Raw genomic sequence first — 26310 nt, 5'->3', positions numbered from 1 at the left:
CCGTGTGTAACAGAAAGACTGTCAGCTGAGCCCAGTTGGTCTAGATTTTGAAGTGGTTTCTCATGCAGCAATAGATGATTAAAACACACAACCATTAACTCTTGTGATCCACACAACCATCCTGAAGAGTAGCTGAACAGTTATTATTCCCAAGGGGGAGAAAGCTTGGGAGACTAGGAGGACTTGCCTGGAGTCTCATAGCTAGTAAGGCAGATAATACAAACTTGCAACCAGTTCTCCTGGAGCTTGAATCCTGGGTGTTTCTGCCATTTCTGGATGCCTGAAGAGGAATGACTGATATGGGGAAAAGCTCCATAAATGGCATATTATTCCTCAGTATTTCCATTTTTCCCCTCCTCATACTTTTTGTTTTTCCCAAAGGATTTTCATATCCCATTTTCTTCTAGTAACATACACCAGAATCCTGGAACTCGATGGCCTGAGTTCAGATCCAGTCCCTACCTCTTACTAGCTCTATCACATGATACATTTCTTTTTCTTTCCCTTAAAAAACCCTAACTCTCCATTATATTATACCCCACCCCCACCATGGCCCCTGATAACCACTATTCTACTTTTTGTCTCCATGAATCATCTAATTCTAGATACTTCATATAAACGGAATTGTGCAACATTTGTCCTTTTGTGTCTGGTTTGTTTCACTTCGCATAATGTTTTCAAGTTTTCATCCAGGGAGAATGAGAGTGTGGGGTTGGACTTAGAGGATGCAAATCTAATCCTTAGGTGTCTCCAAGGAGAATGGTAGGATGTACTAATCTGTGTCCTTCTCACACTGCTTTCAGTTATCTATTGCTGCATAACTCACCACTCTAGAACTTAGCAGCTCAAAACAATGATTTGTTATTTCTCTTGCTTTTGTGGGTTGGCAATCTGGGCAGTTCCAAAGATCTCACCTGGAATCTCTCATGCATTCTCATCTGATGGCTCCACTGGGGCTGGAGGGTACAAGGTAACCTCATATGTCTAGGTGGTTGGTGCTGGTTATTAGATGGGCCTGTCTACGTGGTCTCTGATCTGCAAGGGCGACAGCCTAGGCTTCTCATTGTGGTCTCACGGGTTCTATGGAGGTAGGAGTAAAAGTTGCAAGGCTGTTCTAGGGCCTAATCTTCAAAACTCCCATAGCATCAATTCTGCCACATTTTATTGGTCAAAACAAGTCACAAGGTCAGTACAGAGTCAAAGTGGGAGGAGAACCACACAAGGGCATGAGTTTAAGGAGGAATGATTCATTGGGGGTTGTTTTGTAACAATTCACTGTGTCATCCAGGCCTAGGCCACCCTCCTCCCTCACCTAAGCCTCTGTGGCAGCCTTCTCCCTGGTTTTCCTATGCTTACTCTTTTCAGCTCTCATCTCTACTTTGCATTTAACAGCCAAAGAAGTCTTTTAAAAACAAGAATCAGATGGTATTTTTCCCCTGTTTAAAACTCACAAGGGTTTCCCATTGCAATTCACATAAAATCCTAAGTCCTCACCATGGCCTGCAAAGCACTGCATGATCTGGCCTTGTCTCTTGCCATTCTTCCCTTCACTTACCTGGCTGCAGCCACACAGACCTCATCAGAACTTGATGAGCTCAGCTCCACCCCAGGGTCTTTGCACTTGCAGTTCCTTCTGTTTGGAATCCTCTTTTCCCAAATTGTGTATGGCTAACTCCTTTTCATGTTTAGCTCTCAGCTCAACGGTCACCTCCCCAGAGAGGTCATCCCTGGCCACACACATATATGTAGGTATAATTTGGTTATTTATTATTGTCCATCTCCCATAAAGGCTTGGGCAGAGTCTATGTTGTTCCCAACTGTGTCCCTATTAAATACATGCTATATATATATATATTTGTTGAATGCTTGCATTACAAATGAATCTCAAGCTTCACTCTATCAGTTGGGAATAGATCCAACTATAAGGAAGCCCCGCCCCCACAATAATAGGGGCTTGACAAGATGGAAGCTTACTTCCCTCTTAGTTTAGTTTCCCCCCAGAACCAACTCTGAGACAAGGATACAAGAAAAAGTAGTTTATTTGGGAAATGAAGGGACCTCAGAGGGCACTGGTCTGTAGGAGCTGGATTATACTTCTTGCAAGAGCTGATAGTGAAATTTTCCATAATTTGTAATTGTTGAACTTAGGCATTATTGAAACTTAAATTATCTAAATTTAAAATTAAAGGATATTAAAAATGAAACAGTCTATATTTAAAATTCATAACTTCTGAATCATTTTACTGTATCTTACTATTATAAATGCTCTTGAGTTATTTACATCTACTTTATGTTTAATACTGTCCAATGGTATGCTACTGCATATCCCTTCCCAGCTCTGCATTCAGTGGCGTTGGGTTGGTAGCAGAGCCAATTTATCCATTAACGCAGTAGGCATAGTGCACAAGGCCCACCATACTTTTAGTGACCACCAAAATGTTAAAAAAAAAATTAAACATTTTGAAATCAGTAGGAAAAAAATGAACTTTGGGGTTGAAGAAAATGTTTTCATATATAATATTAATATGTTCATCTTGGTATCAATGCAGTTGTCAACTTTAATTTATATTTAATTTAATATATTTGTAAATAGAATATACATTTTATGAAAGAAGGTTCCAACAAAGGCAGAAGCGCCAAAGGCCCATGAACGTCATAATGCCGTTCTGGTTGGTAGTTTGAAATTGGCCATGGTAGTACTGTTTACAACACAAAAATCAGCACATGCTACAAATCAGGACTTGAATCATTGTTTCACTAGCAAAGTTTTTCTGTACAGGGCCACATAATAAATATTTAAGGCTTTGAAGACCATGTGATTGGGTCACAACTACTCAACTCTGCCTTGTGGTACAAAAACCACTACAGACAATAAATAATGATGTGGCTGTGTTCCAACGCAAAACACTCACCTCAGTTATCCCAACCAAGAGGCAAGAGAGCAGGGGTATTTATATACAAACTCCCAAAATCATTAGTTAAGGACTGATCCTAGAGGGTGTTAATTCCTTAGCACTTTTGGCCTTCTTAGAACACTGGCAGCTGAGGGTTTTTGTTTGTTTGTTTGTTTGCAGTTTTAGAAAAAGACCCCTCAGGCACAATGATGCAGATAATGTTTAAGGGATACTACAGTATATGCCACACCCCCTGAGGTAAAAATCTGTAGGACCATCCTAGCTATACGGCGGCTATGCCTCAAATGCCTTCAGAGATCCAGGCTCCATCCAGCTTTGCCATCCCTATAGTTAATTCATCTTCCTCAGGGTCCAAGATGGCAGCTAGCTCTAGTCTTCACATGCACATTCTAGACAGTATGACAGAGGAAGAGATAAAAAATAAGAGGCCAAGAGTTCAAATCAGTTGTCCTTTTTTTTTTTTTTTGAGAATAAGAGAGAGAGAGAAACATTGATTTGTTGTTCCACTTATTGATGCATTCATTGGTTGCTTCCTGTACGTGCCCTGACCAGGGATCGAACCCACAACCTTGGTGTATCGGGATGATGCTCTAACCTACTGAACTACCCAGCCAGCACTCACATCAATTAGTTGTCTTTTTAAAAAAGGCTGCTAAAAGGTGCTATACCACACTGCCACTTACAACCCATTAATCATAACTTAATCACATCGCCACACTTTGTTGCAAAAGGAAGCGGGAAGTGTAGCATTCATTCTGGGTAGTCACATGCCCCTGATACAAATTCTGTTTCTCTAGAAGAAGGGGGAACGTGGATATGGGGACAACTAGCAGTCATTGTGAACCCCAAAAGGGAAGGAATGCAAATTGTTACAGCCTTAAACATGACAAAATTGAGGGCCCAGGCTGGGGAATAAGGAGGCAGTTTTATTCCAAATCACAGGGAATCAGTGCTTTCTCCATACTTAAACTCAAAGGCAGAGCTAGAGGCTAGACTGAAGCAAGTCATTAACATGGAGCATTGTGTCCATGCCTTCCTTTGCCACCTTCCAGGGGAGGACCACACACAGTTTTCCCGTAGAATTGGTGGCACAAAATTTATCTCCATGTTTTGGTTTGTCTGTTTGTTTGTTAGACTTTATATTTTAGAGCAATTTTAGATCTACAGAAAAATGAGTATAAGTTCAAAGTTCCCATACACCTCTTCATCTGCCCCATTTCCCCTGTTATTAACATCTTGCCTTAATATGGTATATATGTTAAAGCTAATGAGCCAATATTGATAACATTATTATTAATCAAAGTCCATAGTTTACATTGTTCACTCTGTGCTGTACATTCTATGAGTTGTTTTCTTTTGGGGGGGGGGCGGTTGCTGCAAAAAGCTTTATTGTTTCCATTTGGTCCAATGCATGGGAGAGGGTTCCAGGTGGTTAAAGGGGTGTCTTGTCGTTTCAGGGAGAGGCTTGGGCAAAAGGCAGACACCAGGGAAATGCAGAGAGGCCCCTTAGAGGTCTCTGGGCTCCAAAGGCTTCCTTCCTAGTTGTGCTTGAGGGTGAGCCTTTCAAAGAGATACTCGGCACCCCAGCCTGGGGGCCAGCCAGCTGGGGATGTTAGTCAGGTGGTCACCCCTCTTCTTGATGATTTTCACCTCCTCATCCAGGAAATGGTTCTCCAGGAAGTCACAGAGATGAGGGTCTGTGTGGGCAGAACCCAGGGCATGCATATCCATGCAGATCCAAAAGGGCCTGGTTCAGGTTCTTCTCCAAGGCCAAGGCGGCTTCCATGGCATCCTGGATTTTACCTCACTCATCCTGGGGAGGCTTCACCACGTCCTGGAAGAGAATGCGGCTACCATGCTGGTTTTGCAGCTTTAAGAGACACTCGGCACCCTCGCACTTCTCCTTGGCCAACTCTCAGAAAAAGTGGCCCACGCCCTGCAGAGCCACATCGTCCCGGTTGAAAAAGAAGCCCAGAGAGAGGTAGGGTAGGAGGCCTGCAGCTGCAGGTTGGCCAGGCAGTTCACGGAGGCCTCCACCTGGGTGGAATAATTCTGACGAACTTGGGAGCTCATGGTCGTTCGGCAATGAAGATTTAAGGCCGAAAAAAAAAAAACAAAAAAAAAAAATGGTGTTGGCTGGTCTCGGAGGCTGAGGATCGCTGAGGTGGTTCCAAAGGTGGTGACTAAAAAAGATGTTGGAGGATAGTTAAAAAGAAAGCGCGACCCTAGGTCTGTTTCGTCCAAACCCTGTTGAAGCAACAGACAGATCCCAGGACCGCGGAGGGTACTGTCTCTATGAGTTTTAATATATATATATATATAATAATATGTGTCTACCATTAAGAGTATCATACAGAATAGTTTCATTGCCCTAAAAATCCCCTATGTTCTACCTATTCATCCCATCCTCCCTCCCCACCACTCCTGGCAATTGCTGGTTTTTAACTGTCTCTATATTTTACCTTTCCCAGAATGCCCTATGGTTGGAATATACAGTATGCAGCCTTTTCAGATTGGCTTCTTTCACTCAGCAATATGCATTTAACTTTCTTCCTGTCTTGATAGCCCATTTCCTTTTATCACTGAACAGTGTTGCATTATATGAATGTACCAGTTTGTTTCTCCATTCACCCATTGAAGGACATCTTAGTTGCTTCCAAGTTTGACAGTTATACATAAAGCTACTACAAACATTAGTGTGTAGGTTTTTGTGTGGATATAAGTTTTTAACTCATTTGGGTAAATACCAAGAAGTGTATTACTGAATTGTATAGTAAGAGTATATTTAGTTTTATGAGAAACTGTCAGATGTCTTCCAAAGTGGCTGCAGCATTTTGCATTCCCTCCAGCAATGAATGAATAAGAGTTCCTGTTGCTTCACATCCTCACCAGCGTTTGATGTCAGTGTTCTAGGTTTTGACCATCCTGATAGGTGGGTAGTGGTATCTTGTTGTTTTAATTTGCATTTCTCTTAATGACATTTGCTATTGAGCAGCTTTTCATATGCTTATTTGTCATCTGTGTATTTTCTTTTGTGAGGTGTCTGTTCAGGTCTTTTGCCCATTTTTTAATTGGGTTCTTATTGTTGAGTTTTAAGAGTTTTCTGTATGCTTTGGACATCATGTCTTTAACAGATATGTGTTTTGCAAATATGTTCTCCCATATAAGAGCTTGTCTTTTCCTTCATTTTCATTTCTCTGTATTTCTCAGAGCAGTTTTTAATTTTAAAGGAGTCCAAATTATCAGTTTTTTTCTTTCATGGATCATGCTTTTGATGTTGTATCTATCCCCATGTTTTCACCTATCTTTTCTATGGCCAGAGGAATCAATCAGAGTGTAGAGTAGTGTAAACTGAAAGAGCAGGAGGGAATGAATTGACTTCTTGATCTTGGTCACATCACAATAGGCTGCAACTCTCAGTCAGCTATTTCTATAATAATGCTATGTAACAAAACAACCCACAAACTCAAAGGCTTATAAGATTAAACATGTACTTCTCTCTCACATGTCCACAGGTCAGGTAGAGTTCAGTTGATTGAGGCTGGGATCAGCTGGGTTTAACATCAAGCTGCAGGTTGTGTTCAAATCTGCACATGTCATTCATCTTTCTTGGACTATGCTCTTTTCAGGGCAAAAGACTGGAGGACAAGCCAACCCCACAAGCACATTTTAAGCCTCTGCTTATATCACATTTTCTAATATACCATTGGCTAAAGTAAGTCTCATGGCCAAGCTCAACATTAGCGGGGCTGGAAAGTGTACTCCTCCTATGTATTACTGAATAGCAATTCGGTGTATTAATACCACAATCATGAGTGCAAATTCCTATCACAGAGCTCTGTGTTCAGATACCCAAAGACACATCTCAAACCAGAAAGCAAAGAAAAATTCAGTTACCAACTAGGTAAATTGAAACACCAATAGCTTTATTTCCCACTGTTCTTATACTCAGTTTCTAAGGTTAAGACTGTGCTACTAAGGGGCACAGAATAAATTCATATAGGGTTCCACAGGACCCCAGTGAGTACTGTGATATAGATCATTCAAGGAATGCAATAATACAGAAAGGTGTCATTTGCTCCCTATCCCACTGTCACCTCTTCTCATTTCTCCCCTTACAACAAAAGCTAACTGCCAGGGACTTACAAGTGAGACCACATGTCTCAATGGCTTCTCTCCTTCCTTCCCGGGTCCCTCCCCTCCACTGAGAGCTCCCCGCACAGCAAACCAGATACTTCTCAGCAGCCATAACTCCAGATCCCAGGATTGCTGCAATCATGGATATCATTTTAACAACCACAAGGGCTCCTTGGCCATGGGAAATGCCCCCAATGCTGGCAGAGACCCACCAGCTCATGTAGCCATGTGGCTTGGCAGGAGAGTCAGGGTCCCAGAGTATGTAAAATCATTCCCGTCAGACCCAGCTCCTTGGAGACAAAACCCATCCAGAGTCCCAGCACCAGTGTGAGAAGCAGAATAATGCCCCAGCACCCACAAAAATCCCTATTCTAATCCCCAGAACGTGTAAAGATGGTGCCTTACATGGCAAAGGGGACTTCACTGATGTGATAAGGATCTAGACATGGAAGATTAGTCTGGATTATCCAGGTGGGTCCAGTATCATTACAGGGTCCTTGATAAGTGAAAGAGGGAGGCAGAAGACTCAGAGCCAGGGAAAGAGATGTGATGACCGAAGCAGAGCTTGGAGTAATGAGTGGAAAGGAGCCAAGCAGCAGCCTCTAGAAGCTGGAAAAGGCAGGGAGACGGATTCTCCCCGAGCGCCTGCAAAAGGCATGTAGCCCTGCCAACCCATTTCAGACTTCTGATCTCTGGAACTGTAAGATAATAGATTTGGGTTGTTAAAGCCACCAAGTTGTTACAGCAGCAATAGGGAACTAACACAGTCAGCAACTATTTTGAGGCAGTTTGAGTTTTAAACCCCTTCTCCTTGTACTCCTGGTCTCAGGAGGGGCCTTCCCCATTTCTGACTTGTTCAGCAAAGAGTCAAATAGATATTAAGGAACTGGAAGGAAAGCTCACCTGTCAGTAAAGCCTATAGCATATGTACCGTTTATTTAAATATTTAAGTTTCCCATTCAAACCACAGCTGTAACTGGAATACAGATGTCCCAAGCAATAGAAATAGGAACTTGGGGCCTCCTGAGAATGGCAGATTGTGGATTGCTAGAGTCAAAAAGAGATTGTCCAGTTCAACCCAGACACTTGACAGATGGGGAACCATGGCTGGAGCGAGGGTGGGCATCTGGGAGTGGAAAGGGTGAGTGGGCATCTGGCCGATGGTGCTAGAGACACCCCCCAGGCCTTGCCTCAGAGCCTGGCCCTGCCTTGGTCCCCCCTGTCACGGCTGCTGTTGGTACTGGCTCTCGGTGGCCGTGTAGAAGTCGTCCAGCACACTCTGGATGTATTCGAAGGTGGGCCGCTCCTCAGGGCGGTTCTGCCAGCAGTGCGTCATGATGTTGTAGAACTCCACGGGGCAGTGCTCTGGCCGGGGCATCCGGTATCCACGTTCCAGTGACCGGATCACCTCAGGGTTTGACATCCCTGAAAAGGAGTCATGGAGTTAAAAAGGGAGGGATTGGGGATGGGAGTCCAGGGGTGGCCGGCTGACGTGCTGGCCGCCCAGCAGCCATCACTCCTCACCTCCTGTGGGAGCTGAGCCCCTCCCACTGCAAAGTCCAGAGACTCCCCTGAGTGAGGGCTGGGGCATGACCCCCAGTTTTGGCCAATGGGAGCTGAGAAGGAGTCTGCAGGGAGACTTCAGGAAAGGTTTTTGTCCCTGACAAAAAGAGACTTTGAAGGACACACACTTCCTCCTTTCTCCGGATGCTCAGACAATGTGATCCTTGCAGCTGCAGCTGCCATCTGAGCACATGAGGAAGACAATCACAAGCCAGCAGAGTCCTGAGAGCTGCCGAGCAGCTGAATGACTGGATAGTGGGTGCAGCAAAAAGTGAAACCAGAGAAGTAGGCAGGGGCTGGATCATGCCAGACCTGCAGGCATACTTAGAAGTTTGGGATTTTGTCCTAATATGATGGGAGACCATAAAAGAGTTAGAGGTGGAGAAGGGGCAAGCTCTGACTCACAATTTTAGGAAAATTGCTCTGGCTGCCGGGGGAGGATGGCCTGTAGGAGAGCGGGGAGAAAGCAGGGTGGCGGTTAGGCGGCCACTGCACCGTTGAGGTGAGATGATGTCAGGATGGATGTGGGTGGAGGCTGTGGAGTTAGAAGGGGGGCGGCTTGGAATGTGTTTTGGAGTCAGAGAACCAGAACCTGTGACTTGGATGTGGTAAGGGGAAGAGAAAAGGAAGGACAGAGGAAGCCCCCAGATTTCAGGCTTAAGAAACTGGGTGGACGGTGGTGCAATTAACCGAGGTGGGGCAGGCAAGGGAGGTTGAAGGTGAGGACCAAGAACTCAGTCTGAATGGACGCACTGACAAGAGAAGAGAGCCCGGCTGGGCCCCGGGAGCAGCTCCAAGCTGATGCCACCTTCGCTACCTGGGTATGGGATCCGGCCATAGGTGACCATCTCCATCAGCAGGATACCAAAGGACCAGACGTCTGACTTGATGGTGAAAGAGCCAAAGTTGATGGCTTCAGGAGCTGTCCACTTGATGGGGAATTTGGCCCCTGCAGGGTTGGAAGAAGCAGAGTCAGGGAGAACGTGGGGAGCAGGCAGGGCTGGGTCTCCGCTAGGGTGAGGGAACAGGATGGCACAGCTGCCCACATCTGCCCCCTGCAGAACTTCGATTTCCCCAAACCTGGCCTCTGTGGAGGCAGGAAACATCTATGCTGAGGAACAATGGCTAAAGTGGGGAGGAGTGCGCAGAGGGGTCTGCGGTGTGGCAGGGGGCTTCACTCCCCAAGACCACTTTGTTGATTCAGCTATTACCCCGGCGACCTACGACTCCTCAAGAGGGGAGTCCTAGAGGTCACACAATACTCGGGGCCAGCAGGACTTCAGGGGGCCTCAAGTCCAGGTGGTAGCTAATGCCTCACCGTCCTCACACTGGGCAGTGGGAAGAGGGAAGACTTTGTCCTTGGCCTCTAAGGTCTCCACCAGTCATGGTGTCTCCCCCTGTACTCCTCCTCTCCTCTGCCTGGTCGGGATGGGTTTAGTTAACCTCTGGTTACTGATATCTATCTTCGTTCCATTGTGGTCGGTGAATGTGATCTATAAGGAAACAGGTCCTCTTGGCAGCATCCCCTACCTTCCCGGGCCGTGTACTCGTTGTCCTCGATGACCCTCGCGAGACCGAAGTCGGCGATCTTGCACACCAGGGACGCAGAGACCAGGATGTTGGCGGCTCGGAGGTCTCGGTGAATGTAGTTCCTCCGCTCGATGAAGGCCATGCCTTCCGCAATCTCCACCCAAAACAGAGAGACCCTCATCCTCAGATCTGGCCCAGCCCAAGGTAGGTCCCACCCAAAAGCAGAAGAGGAGTGTCCAAGTGTGAGGAAATAGAACACGTGTGTGCCAGCTCCCCCCTTTTTTGTGAGAGGGTCCTGAGTTCAGGCTGGCATTTCTCTGCCTACCCCTCCAGGTTGGGAGGATCCTCAGGGCCTGGGTCAGTGAGGGGGCTTCTCTACAGTTCCAGGACTCCCAGAGAACACTTTGAGGAAAAAGCAATGAATGGTATTATTCCCCAGGACCTATACACCCACACCAGGATGCTATGAAGGGCATTCATCCCCCAGCCCCTTTCTGGGACAACGTAGGCTGAGATCATATTCTGCTGTTTCTCTCTTATATCTTCTTATCTCCAAACCTGTATAGGAAAATTTCATTTATTTATGAATACTTAAACTAAGTGTCTTGTGGGTGCCAGACCTGTGACCTGAACAGGTGCTGAGCCAGGCAAAGCCCCTGCAGGTGGTAATGAGTACCATAAAGAAAGGGTAAAGACAGGTACCAGGAAATAAAAATCCAGAAGGCTTTTTGGATTGAATGGTCAGGGAAGGCTGAATTGAGGAGGCGAAATTTAAGCAAAGATCTCAGTGATGACAATAAATGTATCAAATAAGAACGTTCCTGGAAGAGAAAACATCAGGTGCAAAGGCCCGGAGGTAGAAATGAGCTTGGGTGTTTGTGGAGCAGGTGGCCAAGCAGAAGTTGCCACAGGGACAGTGGGGGAGTTGAGAGGGAGGCGGCTGATTGTGAAGGACTTCGTAGGCTAGAAGAGGAGGTCGGACTGTATTCAGAGTGTGCTGGGAAGATAACAGAAGTCTTCGAGTAGGAATGTGACATTGTCTGATGTGTATTTTAATGTCTTTGTGGCTGCTGAGTGAATAATAGGCTCTGTTGAGGATTCTTATAATGAGGCCCTAGACGCCTCTGATGGAAAGATGTGGGATTTTTCCTTAGAGACATTTTTTACTTAGAAGGGTTTGTGCATTAACCTTTATAAAGGAGTTTATCATTAACCATCAGGCATCCGGTGAACAGCACTTATAATTTACAAATTGGCCTTCAGGCTCTGTGAGTCAGGTGTTCTCCCAGTCTGTTTTACAGAGGAAGGGACACCAAGGAATTCTGAATGTCAGACTCAAACCAGTCTGTGCGTGTTCAATCCCAGTGCACCATGCTGCCTCTAAGGACTGCAGCTGGGTGCAATCTGGTGAGATTATTTGGAGGACTAACTAGGGCCTTTCTGCCCAGACAGACCAAACCAAGACCCAAACTGGCTCAAGTGGGTGGTGCACCTACAGAAAGTGGCCAGCAGAGGGCACCCATGACCATCGAAACTGAGGTTTGAGGCAGCAGACTTTCCAATAAAAACTTGAGACTTCTGATTTTGTTTGGGGTAGCAGACTAAGGGTTAAGTAAGACAGGTCTTGGCCTTGGCCTGGCGGGTGTATAAGGAGTCGTTAGAGGCACAGTTAAGGATGGTTATTACCTTAGTGGCAGACATTGTAGCTTATTCATTTATTATAAAATGGTACTTTAAAAATAGTATTTACTCTCTGCTTTGGGGAACGTAGTGTTGCTATCAGCCCTATTTCACAAATGAGAAAGCTAAAGGCCAGAGAAGTAAGTAACTGGTCCAGGTGAGGACCAGGATTAGAACTCCAACACCCATGCTCAGGGTCCATGCACTTACCCATTACTCTACCTGAAATTTTGGCCACCTATTTGGCACAGAGCGGGCACTAATGCTGGTAGTTACCATTTTCAGTACCCATTGGCAAACACTTGTGTTTATGATTTTCAATGAGCTCAGTGGGGCAACCGAGACTAGCCCCACGTAGAACAGAGGGGGTGATGCCTAAGTGACTCTGGAGTAGGGGCTTGAGCCCCTACTTCAACCTTCTATGCCTCACTTTTCTTCTCTGTAAAATGGGGACAACAATAGAACCCGCTTCTGAGGGGCTATGTGAGCATTAATCCGGTAAGCCTACATCAAGGAGTAAGCATGGGGTCTGGCATGTAAGGATTCACTTCAGTGGTAGCTACTAGTGCTCCCCGTTGAGGAAGGTGGCACTTAGAGAGGTTAACCGACTTGCTCAAAGCTTCGCTGGCAGAGCTGGGATCAAAACCAAAATTCTGTACAACTCCTAAGCCCAGTACACATACAGAGCGTTGCTTCTCAAGGTTTTGTCAGCTGAGTGAATTAATGGATAGGTTTACTGGGCTCAGGGTTGGTCTAACAACTGGGGGTTGATCAGGTGGTGAGATTTCATGACCCCCGAATGGGCTGCCATGATGGCAACACTGGAACTTAGGTTTCCTCCAGGGGTATCAGGGAATCACAGGATCAGAGCTGGAAGAGGCTGAAGGAATATTCCAGCTTTTCAAACCAAATCCTGCTGATACTTCAAGGTTGCCTCAGGGGTGGGGGACAAAAGAAGGGCCACACACGAGGCCCCCCTTTTAATCAGAGCAGCTTTGTTTTGACCAATTTTAAAATATTCAGCTACTATTTAATATTTCATTGACCAATAGAGTTATGCCTTTAAAAAAAAAAGGCTTCTGAACTTGAAAACCACACATATGGTCCATCTCCCTCATTTGACAAATGGAGAGACTGAGATCCAAACAGGTCTGGGGTGTGCCAATCTGCCTCCAGGGCTGGAGGCAAAGACAGGTCCCTAGGTTGGCTCCTTCTTGTCCCTGGGCCTTGAGTTCACCTCTGCTCCTGGATGCACAGGGCCTGGCACCTCTTTTTCTCCCTTGGCTTATTTTCCCATCTGGGAAATGGGGAGAGTGGCTCTAGCTCCAGTCCACGATTCTTCACCCAGCAAGGTTTGACAGTTTGATGTTTGTAATTTAGCAACAGGCTAGACTATTATTTCTCTAGGGACAGAGCCCATTAAAGTCAAAATACCAGGCCTTGATTTCCATTTGTCTCTGGCATTCTAGGCTCTGTTTGCAACCCCCAGCACCCCCTCAGGATTTGCATACTCAAATGGGCACTACTTTAGACTTCTTTAGAAGGCCCAGCCCTCTGCCCTGGTGCAGGCCTCCCTTAATACCCTCCAGGCTGCAGACCACACCCCCTTCATCTTTACCAGCCCCAGGCACTGGTCGACCAGGCCCAGCTCTTTTGTTTTTCCCCTCTGGGCTCTGGCACAGGCCATTTCTTTGGTCTAGAACACTCTTTCCTCTCCTCTTCATCAGACTAACTTCTACTCATTCTTCAGGGCTCAACCTAGAAGGCACTTCCTCTGGGAACTCATCTTGGATTGCTCCTAGGCCAGGCTAAGTGCTCCAGCTGTGTATTCCCAGAGCACCCCTTTCCTACTTGTTTTCCCACAAATAGGAGAGAATGAGAGAGGATAGAAATAAAAGCACTTAGACTGAGGGTGAGAGGAGCTGCAGAGAGTGAAGGGAAGATGATAAATAAAGAAAACGGCATTTTAAGAAGTGTTTCTGTGACTTGTGGATGTTATTATTTTGCTGGATACTGCGTTCCTTTGACACTGAGCCAGGCCTCTTCGGTCATAGCTCTTGAAGAGATTCAGTTATATACTATCTGTCTTCCCATCTGGACTATGCGCTTTGTGAGGACAGCAATACTTCCCATTTTATTCCCTGCTGTATCCCCCAAAATGAACACAGTAACTTAAGCAAGCTACTTAAACTCACTGGGCCTCAGTTTCCTCATCTGTACTTATCTTCTTGTCTATGCCTAAAGTTTCTGTTATGGAAACTGGGATGGCAATTTCCTTCCTGTGGTCAGACTAACACTGGTGACTCCCAGTGGACCATGCCTCCTGGACTCAGGCTGTTGGCCAAGCCCCTCCCACACCGCCTCTGGGCTGGGCCCTGTGACGTGCTTTAGCCAATGGGACGTTTGTGAGCATGATGCAAGCAGAGGTGTCATTAGCACTTGCACATTAGGGCTTGGCCCCTTTGCATACTCCCTCTTGCAACTTCACTGCCACGCCATAAAGAAGCTCTGGCTGGACTACTCAGTGATGTGGAGCCACAAGGAGCAAGAGCGCAGAGGATGAGACACCATCATGGACATTCCAGTCCCAGGCAAGCTCCCAGCAGGACGCAGCCATGTGAGTGACCTCAGCTTCACCACGTGGAGCAGAAGCACCCAGCCAACTCCAGTCAACCCACAGAATCATGAGAAATAACAAATTGTTGTTTCCACCTCCTAAGCTTTGGGGTGGTTGGTTACATAAGAGTAGGTAACAAAAATCCCACCGCAGAATGCTGATGGGAGGACTGACTGAGTTAGTACACGGAAGGCACATTCTCAAAGCATATTTTATACAGAGCTCTCACATGTTAACCAGCACTGCATCATTGCTATTATGACAGCACGTGGTCGATAAGTATGTGCTGAATAAAACATTGAATTCTTGTCTCCCCCGGCCCCTAGCTTCCCCATCAGCCTCTCACCTGGGCTGAGAAGTCAATGAGTTTTGGCAATGGCTGCTTGCTGCCCTCTTCACTTTTCAGGAAGTCCAGCAGGCTTCCTGTGGAGGAAGGGGAAACGACACTGACTGTTCTTGCCACGTAGGTTACAATTGTTCATAGTAATGGATTTAAATAAAAATACTTATTTACCAGTCCTAGCGATCGAGAAAAACGATCTGAGTGTTTTTAAATGACTTTGTGATGGCTGCCCTGGTTCTGAGGCAGCTTTCTGAGTCCAAATGACCAGGGCTGTGGTTTTACAAGGCTGGCCTTAACTGTGTATTTAGAAAATGGAAAAAAAGTTTTGAGATTTTAAATTACACTCAGTGAGATTGGGTGAGATGTTTCTGTTAATCGAAAATGGGAAGAAATTGAAAATGGTTGTGAAATGGTGGCCTTAAAAAAAAATCCCTGAGAAATTCTGGATCATGGGTGAGCAGGGTGGGGACGGCCTAGAATGGGGGCTCCCTCGAATCTCTTTTCCAGAGCATCAGTCCACACGGGGAATGTGACTGACAGGGAGGGCTGCCCCTGGCCTTTAAGGCTCACAGTAAATCCATAAGCCTTTTCTCCCATCACCCGACAGGGTTCTGCCCTACTCCCCTGTCCCTGCAGCTTCGTGTGCTGCCCTTCCCCTGGCATCCCCTTAACATGATTTCACCCCATTAACCTGGGCTGCATATTAAGGTGCTCAATGAGTACTTGTGGGATGAGTTCCTGGCCAGACTGGGGGCATCTCGAGGGCAAGAACCAGGTCAGAGTCACCACTGAGTCTTCAGTTGACTTGTAGCAGCCACAACCTACATCCCCAGCCCCCAGAACACAGCACCTTTGGCCATGAACTCTGTAATGATGTAGATGGGCTCCTCTGTGACCACTGCATGCAGCTTCACCAGCTTGTCATGCTGCAGAGTTTTCATCAGGTTGGCCTCTGCCAGGAAGGCCTCCACAGACATGCTCCCTGGCTTCATCGTCTTCACGGCTACCTTGGTGTGCTTGTTGTAGGTGGCTGGAGTGGGAGAGGAAGCAGGAAAGGTGATCAGAACCCACTGCTCTTTCCCACAGCCCAGGAAGGCCCAGCTTCAGACCTGCCTCCTACAGAAAGCCTTTCGTACCCATCTCAGCCCTTAGAGAGGGATGGGCATCAGCTCAGACAGATTGGGAAGCTGGTTCACCACGTCCTAGCTGTGCGCCCTTGGGCAAGTCACTTAACCTCCCTCAACTGTGGTTTCCTTGTTTGCAAAGTAGAAGTGATCAGCACTGATTTTGACGGGCTGTTGTAAGGATTAAAGAATAACCTCAAAACATCGTTCAGATTATGTCACTCACACAGACCACCTTTGCTTTGTCACTCTCACACACACCATCTTTCCTTAAAACGCCTTAATCTTGACACTGCACTCAAAATAAATACCAGCCTTATTATGGTCTGCAAGACCCATGATCTGGTCTTGCCCACCTGGCCAGCTTCATCATCCACCAAAGCCCCCTTCCCTCCTGCACCCAACCACCTCTCCCACCACAGGAACTTTGTACACGGTGTTCCCTCACCCCACCCCTACTGCATCTTGTCAGTGAGCTCACAAATCTCATAACTGCTTGTGTTTGCATTTTTGCCTTGGCTACCAGGAAGCTCTAATCCAAACCTGAGGTCTTCCTGAAGAGTTTAAAGCCTTATATATTTTATTGTTTTCTAACTCATTGCTCCAGTCTATCTCACCTTCTTCTCCATAATTTCTCCACCACATTCTCTTATTCAGTGCCTGGCATATACAGCCTCTCACTAATATATATAGTTGAAATATGTGGATTTTAAACTTTTTTTCTGGCTCAATTGTTTGCAACTCTGTAAGTTGTCTTCACTCCCAAATGAAACATGTTGGGTATAAACACAATGAGGTGCCCCAGGCACTGGGTCAGACATTGCATGTACCCCAAATTTGGCACTGCTGTTCTCGAGTTGTTAGGGGGCAGGACAGCAGGGGCGGGACATACCTACTGGAGCGAGCCCCACAATGCCTTGGCACAGCGTTAGGCACACGGCAGGTGCTCAGAACGGCTTGTTCATCAGTGCCAACACTGAACTCGCCTAGAAATATCCAAGCTACATTTCCCCATTTTTAATTTTCATCATCCTAAGAGGTCCCTGGTAATCTCAACCCCAGACTGGTAGACTGTCCTGGCTTCAGGTCAGGAAGCCAGTTCCTCATCCAGGACTCTTGCTTCCCAGAAGGAAATTTTTGACCCCAACAGGCCTGGCCTTAAAGGTAAAGCAGTGTTTGCATGGCACGACAATTTGTTTTGCTAACTGAGGAATTACTCCTTTATGGTTAATATTCAAATCTCCCCTTCAGCCCCAGGTGGCATTCCCACTTTGCCCCAGGCTATTCCTGGAAGCAGTGGCCTCCTTCCTCTCTCCTTCTTGCCACCCTCTGGCCCTGGGTCCTTACCCATCCAGACTTCCCCGAATTGCCCAGCTCCGAGCTTTTTCTCCAGCTTGAGGGATTCCCGGGGGATCTCCCAGGCATCTTTCTCCCACGGCTTCTGGGGCATGGAGGACACGCAGGGCAGTGTCAGCTTCTGGCAGAGTCCATCGCTCCCTTCTGGAACAGAGATGCTGGGCAGTCAAGGGCAGCCAGCTCTGAGCCAGCCAGAGGCTTCCCCTCAAAGGCCTCCCTGCCTGGTCCACTGCATCTGGCCAGTGTTCCAGTGGTTTGCCATGATCAGGGACATTCCCAGGAGAGAAGAGCACGATGAGATACCACTTCTGCCCCTTCTCAATAGGCCTAAGATTTCAGGAGGATCCAAAGCAACTGTTTGTCTGCGGAGGGTCAGAAAGGGTCAGAAAGCGCTCAGCAGGCCTCAGAGGGCACCGTGCACCCTTGACTAGGATTCCCAGGAGAGAAGCCCACACTGGTGGGGATGAAGCCCTGGGCAGGACTTACTCTTGTAGTGGGCTACCAGCTCCTGCAGGGTGCTGAAGGTGTTCCGTGGGGAGATGTAGAATCCCCCGTTGTCCAGGGTCCGGATCTTATAATGTTTCACTGTGTCCCTGTGCTGGGGGTCATAGTCTCGCACGGACAAAGAGTAGCTCCCTGCATTGGCCAGAGAGCAACACTCAGGAGAGGGACCTCAGAGGCCTGTCACTTTATGTCACTACCCTGACATCCCTTCTTAACACCCCAGTAAGACCACCGCTGGCACCATCCTGGCACCCGGGCTGTGAAGTCAGGCTGTCTGGGTTCTTGTCCTGGCTCCTTCTTGTCCAGCTGTGAGACCTTGGAAAAGTGAGTACATCACCTCTCTGTGCCTCAGTTTCCTCATCATCTGTAAAGTGGGATTGGTCATGAGACCTTCCTATCTTATCACATGGCCTGATAATTAAAAGAAGTAATGCTTCTAACCCAGGTTGGTGTGGCTCAGTGGATTGAGCGTTGGCCTGCGAACCAAGTGTTGCTGGTTCGATTCCCAGTCAGGGCACATAACTAGGTTGCACATCAGGTCCCCAGTTGGGGGCATGAGTGAGAAGCAACCACACAGTGATGTTTCTCTCCCTCTCTTTCTCCTTTCCCTCTCTTTAAAAATAAATAAATAAACAAATAAACAAATAAATTTAAAATAAAAAAAAAGTAATGCTTCTAAAGTAGTCAGGATGTAAACACCCAGTAAATGGCTGGCTGTCATTATCACCGTCATTATTATCTATCCATCTATCTAGTGTGGAGAAGGCTGGGTCACCTTTGGTGGTCTCACTGTCCCGGATCATGAAGGAGCCCAGCACATTGCCAGGGACCAGGAGTAGGCGCTCTGCATCTTTCCGGCTGACGCCCTTGAAGAACCACCTGGTGGAAAGGGGAGGAGACAGCATGTGAACCCCCTGTGGGCAGTCCTGTCCCACTGACAAGGGGCACCAGGCTTCCCACAACATCGATTTTCCTCAAAGATTTGGGGAAAACAATGATTCTTTTGATATTAAAACAGACATGTTAACAGGATTGAATCCAGTTTGCCGAGACCGAAACTCATGCATGTTGGGGAGCTTTCTTTAAGAAAAATAACAGCATTACAAACACAAAATGCCCAGGGGTCATTCCAACGCCACCCAAAAGAGAGGTAAGGTGCTGGACAGAAAGACTGTGTGTGAAGATACAGCAGTCTTAACCAACTGTGGTCCAAGGTTTACTTTTGCAAATTTCACAAGAACACATGACATTCCTCTGAGGGCCTCGAAGGCCCAGGTGAGCGAAGGTCTGAGCTTTATCACCTTCAAAGTTTATCCTTCTCTGTGCATACAAAGTCACATATAAAATCAGCACGAACTTCTAAGCAAGAATGTGAGATTTTAAATAATTTTATACTTGGGACCATATCCTTGGGCCTTTTCTTCATTCTCCCAGAATACTCTGGATATTGGGTGGGAATGTTCTAGCAGCAGCAACCAAATCTAGTCCCACCCTCAGCAGGGTAAGGAGCGAGTGGTTCATGTGCTGTGAGGAAAAATGCCCCAGAATGGAGGTCAGCAGGCTGGCCCTGCTATAAACCGGCTGTGTGAGTTTGAGCAAGTTGCTTTTCCTCTCTAGGTCTCTGTGTCCTCTGTATCAAATGGGGAGAAAGACAGCTAACCTTCATCCACCCAACAACTCTTTGGAATTGTTGCCCTTATTATCTTCATTTTATAGATGGAGAAACTGAGGAACAGAGAGTGGAAGGAACTTGCCCGGTATCATGCAGCTATGAAGTAGTGGAGACAAACGTCAAATCCAGACAGTCTTAACTCTAGAGCCCAAGTTCTTAATCACCATGCTACACTGCTCCCTCCACCCGCACCGCCTTCTTTGATTTCAGTTTGTAAAATGATTCATGCCATGGTAACACAGTCCAGCAATGTCACAGGGTGCACAGTAAGAACTGTCTGCCTGGCAATTCCACTCCTAGCACGTTATCCCACAAATCTTGCACAAGGAAGAAATGCTAGTGAGACGTGTTCAAAAGGAAATAAGAGAGTCACAAAGGGGATCCACTTGACATAGGGTGGTCAGGGAAGGCCTCTCAAGGGCCTAAAGGATGAGAAGTCAGCCAGGCAAAGAGCCCTAGGAAGAGTGTGCCAGGTAGGGGAGACAGGGAGTGCAAGGGCCCCGAGGTGAGGACAAGGCTGGCTTTGCTCATGCTTCCTTCTGGAGGGCAGGAACATGGAATACTTACTCCTCTGTCTCCAGAGAGTTAACGCGTGCGACGTAGTTGCTTGGAATGTAGCCCTCCTTCTGGGTGGCCAGGGACCGAGCCTTCCACCACTCCCCAGACCTAAGGAACAGGAAGGAGCAAAGAAATCAAGGGGCAGAAGGACTCCCCCCGCCAGTCCTCTTGGGCCCCTCAGCCTTGGCCTAGAGTACCCCCTGCATGCACCCCAGGATTAGGGTAAGGTAGGGTATGGATCTTTACAACGGTCCCCACTGTGCATCCGAGGCCTGTCCCTGCACTCACAGCCCGCAGACCTCGGTCTTTGGCTCCACTCTTTATTCCCGGACTTGCGGCCTTGGCCTTCCTAGCGATACCCAAGGTGGGGCCCTGTGCCCATGGTAGACTCATAGGGGTCCACCTGCACCGAGAGCCAGAGGGAGGGGGCTCAGGGGTCTGACCAAGCATAACCGCTGTCATTTTTGGGCCGCACACATGCTGGACACTACACCCACTGATGGTGAAGACTGGAGGAGATTGGAGGTAGCTACTCGGAGATCCAAGGGTCTCTGAATGCAAAGTCACCTCCGCAGGGTCTGGTCCATAGGCAAGCCTGCAGCTTGGTCGCAGGGGTCCGAGGAATGCTTCCTTGGGAAAGTGCTTTGAGCTACTCATCCTTGCCTGGATGTGCACCATTAGTGAGTACGCAAGCCCCTTTATTGTGGCTTTCACCCAGGTTAACGGCCAACCCTTTCTCCACTGTTATGATCAGGTTGTCATCTGTCATTTACACCCTGGTATAGGTCGCTTGCCAGGTTCTTTATTAAAGCACAAGAGAGAGTATAATCGAGTATGGAGGTAGGTATGTCTTAGAGGGGAATGGGGACTCACTCCTCCAGGATCACCATCTGGTCTCCCTTCTGGAAACTGAGGTCTTCACGGTAAACAGCCTCGTAGCCATACAGGGCAACCACAACGACGTCTTCAGAATCTGCCAGGACGAGAGACACGCGGGATAGTGAGGCTTTATCTGAGCCCCCCACAGCCCTGGCCGTTTCCGCGCCCAGAACCTGGCCCCCAGCCCCGGACCCACGGATGGGTCTGGCTCTGTGTAAGTAAGCATCTTTGCCATGCTGGGTGTGATTCCACAGTTTAAAGCTAACATTTTTTGTTGTTGTTGTTGTTCATGTTATTAAACAGTGTTATAGAAACAAAATACCTGTAGCCTATATGAAATACTTGGGGGGAGATTTTAGGGAATTTTCAAGGGTGGTTTTAACTGTTTGGAACTTTTGCCTCAAGCTCTGACTGAGAACCTAACCTAACCCTCTACATCGCACAAGACGCCACTGCACGTGTTTGCCAGATACTCACCCTCCGTGGACCCTGCGGAGTTGCCATGGCTGGTGTCAGGCCGCTGTCGGGGAGAAATAGAAGGGGATGAATCCAGTCGTGTGTGGGGAGCCACAGAAGTTCTGTGCCAAAAAGGGGACACCCAAAGGCCTTTCAGCCCATCCCTGGGTGCCATGGGAGAAGGCCCAGAGAGGGCGGGGAACATGCCTGAGGGGCACATTAGGGGCACAGCCACAACAAGGATCCAGGTCTCTTGGGTGATGGGCTCTGCATGTGGCCTTGGACATGCTGGGGGACCCTGGCTTGTCTCTCCCCCTTGTAACATACAGTGAGGGGGTTGGTCCAGATCTGTGTTTCCCAAGGTATGTTTGAAGAAACCCTGGGTCCATCAACAGGTTCTATGACTAAAGGCTCCATGAGGAATGTGAGAGAACCTACGTGTCCATCTCAAGAGGAATTGGCACCCACACTTTGGTGCTCTAAGTAGTCCTTATACGAGGGAGGTCGAGCTTCATTCTTGACGCAGCTAGACCTCAGAGATATCTTGCTGAGTGAACAAAGCTAATTTTCTAGAATATGATACATTTACATAAAATGCATACACACACAGCCTAAATGCTTTCTGTGAACACACACTATACATGTGTGAGTGTACATTCATGGCAAAAGTCTGCAAGCGTCCTCACCAAACCGACAACAGTTGATGCCTCTGGGAAGGGGGGTGAGAACTCTGGGGAGGAGTCATTGGTGAGAAAAAAACCATAGGTTTTTAAAATATATATTTATAAATTTATTTTTAGAGTGAGGGAGGAGGGAGAAAGAGGGAGAGAAAGATGAATTGGTTGCCTCTCGTGCACTGACTGGGAATTGAACCGGCAACCTTTCAGTTCACAGGCCACACTGCTCAATTCACTGAGCCACACCAGCCAGGGCTGTAGCCTTAACTGTAATTTGTGACTTTCCAAGGGAATGTATTTGTGTGTCATACACTTAAATAAGCAGTAACTTAAAGAAACAGGTTTGGGAAACACTGTGAAGTACATTCTTTTCTGGGAGAGTCAGAAGCCCACTGCAAAGATTCATAAAGGCTCCGAATAGTTCTCCAGGGAAGGAGCCTATTTTACCCAGAGTTTCACAGACTGGTTTGACCTGAGAACCCTTTCTCCGAGGAACACTTACTACCTTACCACCACACTTGTGTCCTGCAGGAGGGGAACAATGAATGGCTGAATATAGAATCCCTTAAATGCAATGCTCAGGAAGAATGACCAAAAACTAGTGGGAGGAACCCCTCTACCTCCCAAGCTAGAGGTGACCAGCTAGAGGGTCTCAGAGAACCTAAGAACCTGGGTCCTTAGCTACAGAGAGGGTGCAGGGGTCATGCAGGTTAGGAGAGAAGCAGAGTCAGGAGTCACTGAGGTTTCAGATGTCGGCTCAGGACATCACCGGTGTGAGAAGCTCATGTAATCTCGGGCCATATTAAATGAAGTAGAGTGTCAGAGGGAAGGAGGTGACTTCCACTATTCTCCCATTTCCAGAATTAGCCCTGTTCTAGACATCATGCCTGGAGAAGGGCAAGCAGGATGGAGAGAAGTCAGGAAACCATGTTATGAGCAAGATGATTTGGAAGAAATAAGTGGGTTGGGATAAGATCTTTGCCTTCAACCTCTATAAGCTGTCATGGGGCAAAGGGAGTGGATGTGTTTGGAGCAGGTTAAAAGGTAGGTTTAGGAACATGTGTTACGGGGTAATAGGCCATCCTTCAATACAAGGAAGACCTTTCTAAGGGGCACCAGGAAGAGGAGTACATATCTGCCTCTGGAGGCAGCAAGCAGGGCTGTGCTTCTTAGACCCCCTCAGATAAGGGGATGGACTCAAGGATCCCAGAAAGGAGAGAGAATCAGCCTTGCAGGTAGAAAGATCTGGCTCTACCTCTTCCCAGTCGTGTGACCCCAGGGAGCCAATGAACCACTTCAGGCCTTAGTTACCTTGGCTGTAAAGTGGCAGAACCTCCTCACAGCTTTTGGTGAGAATTAGTGATGCAGAAATACCTCACTCCACTGCCTGGAACATCGTGGATGTTTAAAAATGGCATTGATTATTGCTACTGTTACTGCTGCTATTAGTAGTGCCATCACCATTACTAGTACTGTTATTGTTACCACCACAATCACTACTGTGACTGCTCTCTATCACTATCACAACTACCGTTACTAGCAGTGTTACTACTATGACTTCCTCTTCCACCACCACCACTACTATTACCACCATTACTGCTGCTCTGACCATTAGCATTCAGCTTCTGCCTGTTACTCTTGCTCCTACCACTGGTACTTTGGAACTTACACTACTTGAGTTTGAATCCTGTCTCTGCCCTTTACTAACCATGTGGTGTTTGGCAAGTTATTTAATGTGTGTCTCACTTGTAAAATGGGTATAATAAAAATTGTGACCAACAATAAGATTATTGTGGGGATTGATGGTGTTAATAACCATAGAGCGCTTAGCAGAATGCTTGGTTCATTGTAAACTCTGGATAAACATAAGTTAGTAAATACCTCTACCAGTATTACACCTCTCTTTTTAAAAAAAGAGTTTATGTATTTAGCTTTAGAGAGAGGAAAGGGAAGGAGAGAGAGAGGAAGAAAAACATTGATGCAAGAGAGAAACATCACTTGGTTGCCTCTCGTAGGCACCCAGACCAGGGACTGAAGCCACAACCCAGGCATGTTCCCTGGCTGGAATCAAACCAGCAACCTTTTGCTTTGTGGGATGATGCTCAACCAACTGAGCCACACCGGTCAGGGACAGTATTACACTTCTCTTATTGCTGCTATACTCCTACTAGTATTGTTACTGTTACTATAGTTAATGCTATGGACCTGACAGTATCATAATCACTGTCATTATTCCAACTGCTGTTGTTATTCATATGGTCACTCGTTATGCTCAGCACTGCTCCTGCTACTGTCCAGGCTTGAGACCTGCCATGCTCACTGGGACCTGATCACTGGACCCAGGCTGACGGGCCAATGCCTGGGTGGCAGGACAGAAGTGACATCCTTGTCCTGGGTACTTAGTGCAGATGTATGCTGAAGAGTTAGGATGCTGCTGCATTTCACCCCCAACAGACCTGCTCACCTTTGGGAAAACAGGAGGTTGTTAGGGCATTTTGGGGCATCATGCAGCACCCACCATTCCTGCCCGCCCCTCCCCACCAACTTCCCCAACTCACCCGCTTGCCTGGGGATGTGGGATCCGGCACATACACAGGGCTGTGTGGGTTGGCACTGGACTTGGATTTTGAGACCTTGCCTCTGTTCTGGAGGAACCTGGACTTCATGCACCCCATCCTGCAGCAGAGAGAAGGGAGGTGAGCCCTGCCGGCCCTGAGCCCTGCACAGGGGAGTCTTTGATGCTGCACTCCAGGCACTCTGTCCCAAGAGGGGGCTCTCCCTCGCCTTCTCCATCTTACCTCCCCTGTCAGACCCACTCCCCGACCCTTGCCACACGGAGCTCACTCTGCCCTTGCCTGCTCTGGGCTTCCCCACATCCATGTCAACCACACAACCACACGGAGCTGACAAATTGTTTTAGTCATGCTACCAAGGACCCTTGCCATGGGGAGTTCATTCAGAGAATAAGTCATAAGGATCATCGACTGCCCAGAGCATCCCAGAAGAGTGGGTGCTGGGCACAGCTGGCTCACAGGCCAGAAAGACTGACTGACACTTGGCCACTCCACCATTCCCACATCATTCATCACTGTCCCTGCTCCCCAGTCCCAGTTCCTCATCACCAAAAGGGGGGCGATAATACAACCTACTCGCAAGATGTTGGAAAGATGACAGAAAGCATGTGGGCGGGGAGATAGTCAACACAGTATCAAGTTCAAAGCAAACAGGAGAGTAAAACTATACTATTATTATCTAATAAATTACCATTTATATTAAATGACAAAATGAGCTCACATAATGAAGCTCAAAGAATCTAGCTAAATAATAGTCAAGGCATCATATTCCCCCTATATAACAGCTTTCTCTTTCACTTTTTCCTTCTTTGTCTCATTGATTTATTTGATCATTCATTCACTCAGCAAACATTTATTGAGCACTTTTTTAAACCACAAATAAGACAAGCAGGTTCATGCCCTTACGGAATTCAAACTGGAGATGATGAGGAGACACAGGCAATAAACAGTGAAACAAATCAATAACAAGATAAATTAAGTTACTGAAAAGTGTGAGGACAATAAAAAAGGATAAGACAGGGAACATTTCTGTGGGGCCTCTTTAGATATGGTGGTTGCGGGTGGCCTCTCTGAGGAGGTGATGTTGGACCTGGGGCCTGAATGCCACAAAGGAGCCAGTCATGTAACATTCTGAGGGAACAGCGTTCCAGGCAGAGGGAACAGTAAATGCAAAGGTCCTGAGCTTGGAATGTGCTTTGAGAGAATGAGGCACTGCAAGGACACTAGTGTGGCTGGAAGTCACGGGCAGGGGAAATGGGGGTACGCGATGAGACTGCCACATCTTGTACAGCTAGTGAGGAATTTGGATTTGATTCTAAGGCTGATGGGAAAACATGGAAAGTTTTAGGCAGAATGACGGGATTCAATTTAAATAATCCCAGTGGCTGCTGGGTTGAGGATGGACTGTAGGGAGCAGGGCAGGGAACCCTGTCCACTGCTGTTGTCCAGGCATGAGGTCCTGATGGCCTGGCTCAGGGTGGTGGCTACTGAGGAGATAAGAGGCAGACAGACTTGGCTGGTGTGGCTCAGTGGATTGAGTGCTGGTCTGTGAACCAAGGGGTTGCTGGTCCTATTCCCAGTCAGGGCACATGCCTAGGTTGTGGGCCAGATCCCCAGTTGGGAGTGAGTGAGACTCTTGCACATTGATGTGTCTTTCCCTTTCTTTCTCCATCCTCTCCTCTCTCTCTAAAAGTAAATAAATAAAATCTTAAAAAAAAAAAAAAAG

At 47.3% G+C, this 26310-nt stretch overlaps 1 protein-coding gene across 2 annotated transcripts in view; it reads right to left on the bottom strand.

Annotated features, from left to right (window-relative positions):
- Nucleotides 1-8111: 8111 nt before the first annotated feature.
- Nucleotides 8112-26310, bottom strand: part of HCK (HCK proto-oncogene, Src family tyrosine kinase) — a 33243-nt gene continuing 15044 nt past the window's right edge. The window contains exons 2-13 of one of the 2 annotated variants that reach the window (XM_090286211.1): nucleotides 24570-24687; nucleotides 21356-21398; nucleotides 20873-20972; nucleotides 20009-20107; nucleotides 18545-18648; nucleotides 17752-17901; nucleotides 17257-17409; nucleotides 15636-15815; nucleotides 14789-14865; nucleotides 10146-10299; nucleotides 9433-9564; nucleotides 8112-8477 (exon numbers count right to left, since the gene is read on the bottom strand). In XM_090286211.1, the coding sequence (XP_090142337.1) occupies nucleotides 8275-8477; nucleotides 9433-9564; nucleotides 10146-10299; nucleotides 14789-14865; nucleotides 15636-15815; nucleotides 17257-17409; nucleotides 17752-17901; nucleotides 18545-18648; nucleotides 20009-20107; nucleotides 20873-20972; nucleotides 21356-21398; nucleotides 24570-24686 (1512 nt within the window). In that variant the 5' untranslated portion in view covers nucleotide 24687 and the 3' untranslated portion in view covers nucleotides 8112-8274. The remainder of the gene's footprint in view (nucleotides 8478-9432; nucleotides 9565-10145; nucleotides 10300-14788; nucleotides 14866-15635; nucleotides 15816-17256; nucleotides 17410-17751; nucleotides 17902-18544; nucleotides 18649-20008; nucleotides 20108-20872; nucleotides 20973-21355; nucleotides 21399-24569; nucleotides 24688-26310) is intronic. The other variant, XM_090286210.1, reaches the window with a different exon arrangement.

This window comes from Furipterus horrens, unplaced genomic scaffold, assembly GCF_987537825.1.
Source record: "Furipterus horrens unplaced genomic scaffold, mFurHor1.1.pri manual_scaffold_8, whole genome shotgun sequence".
NCBI lineage: Eukaryota > Metazoa > Chordata > Mammalia > Chiroptera > Furipteridae > Furipterus > Furipterus horrens.
Note: the sequence above shows the minus strand (reverse complement) of the source record. Positions and strands in the feature narration are given on the sequence as shown.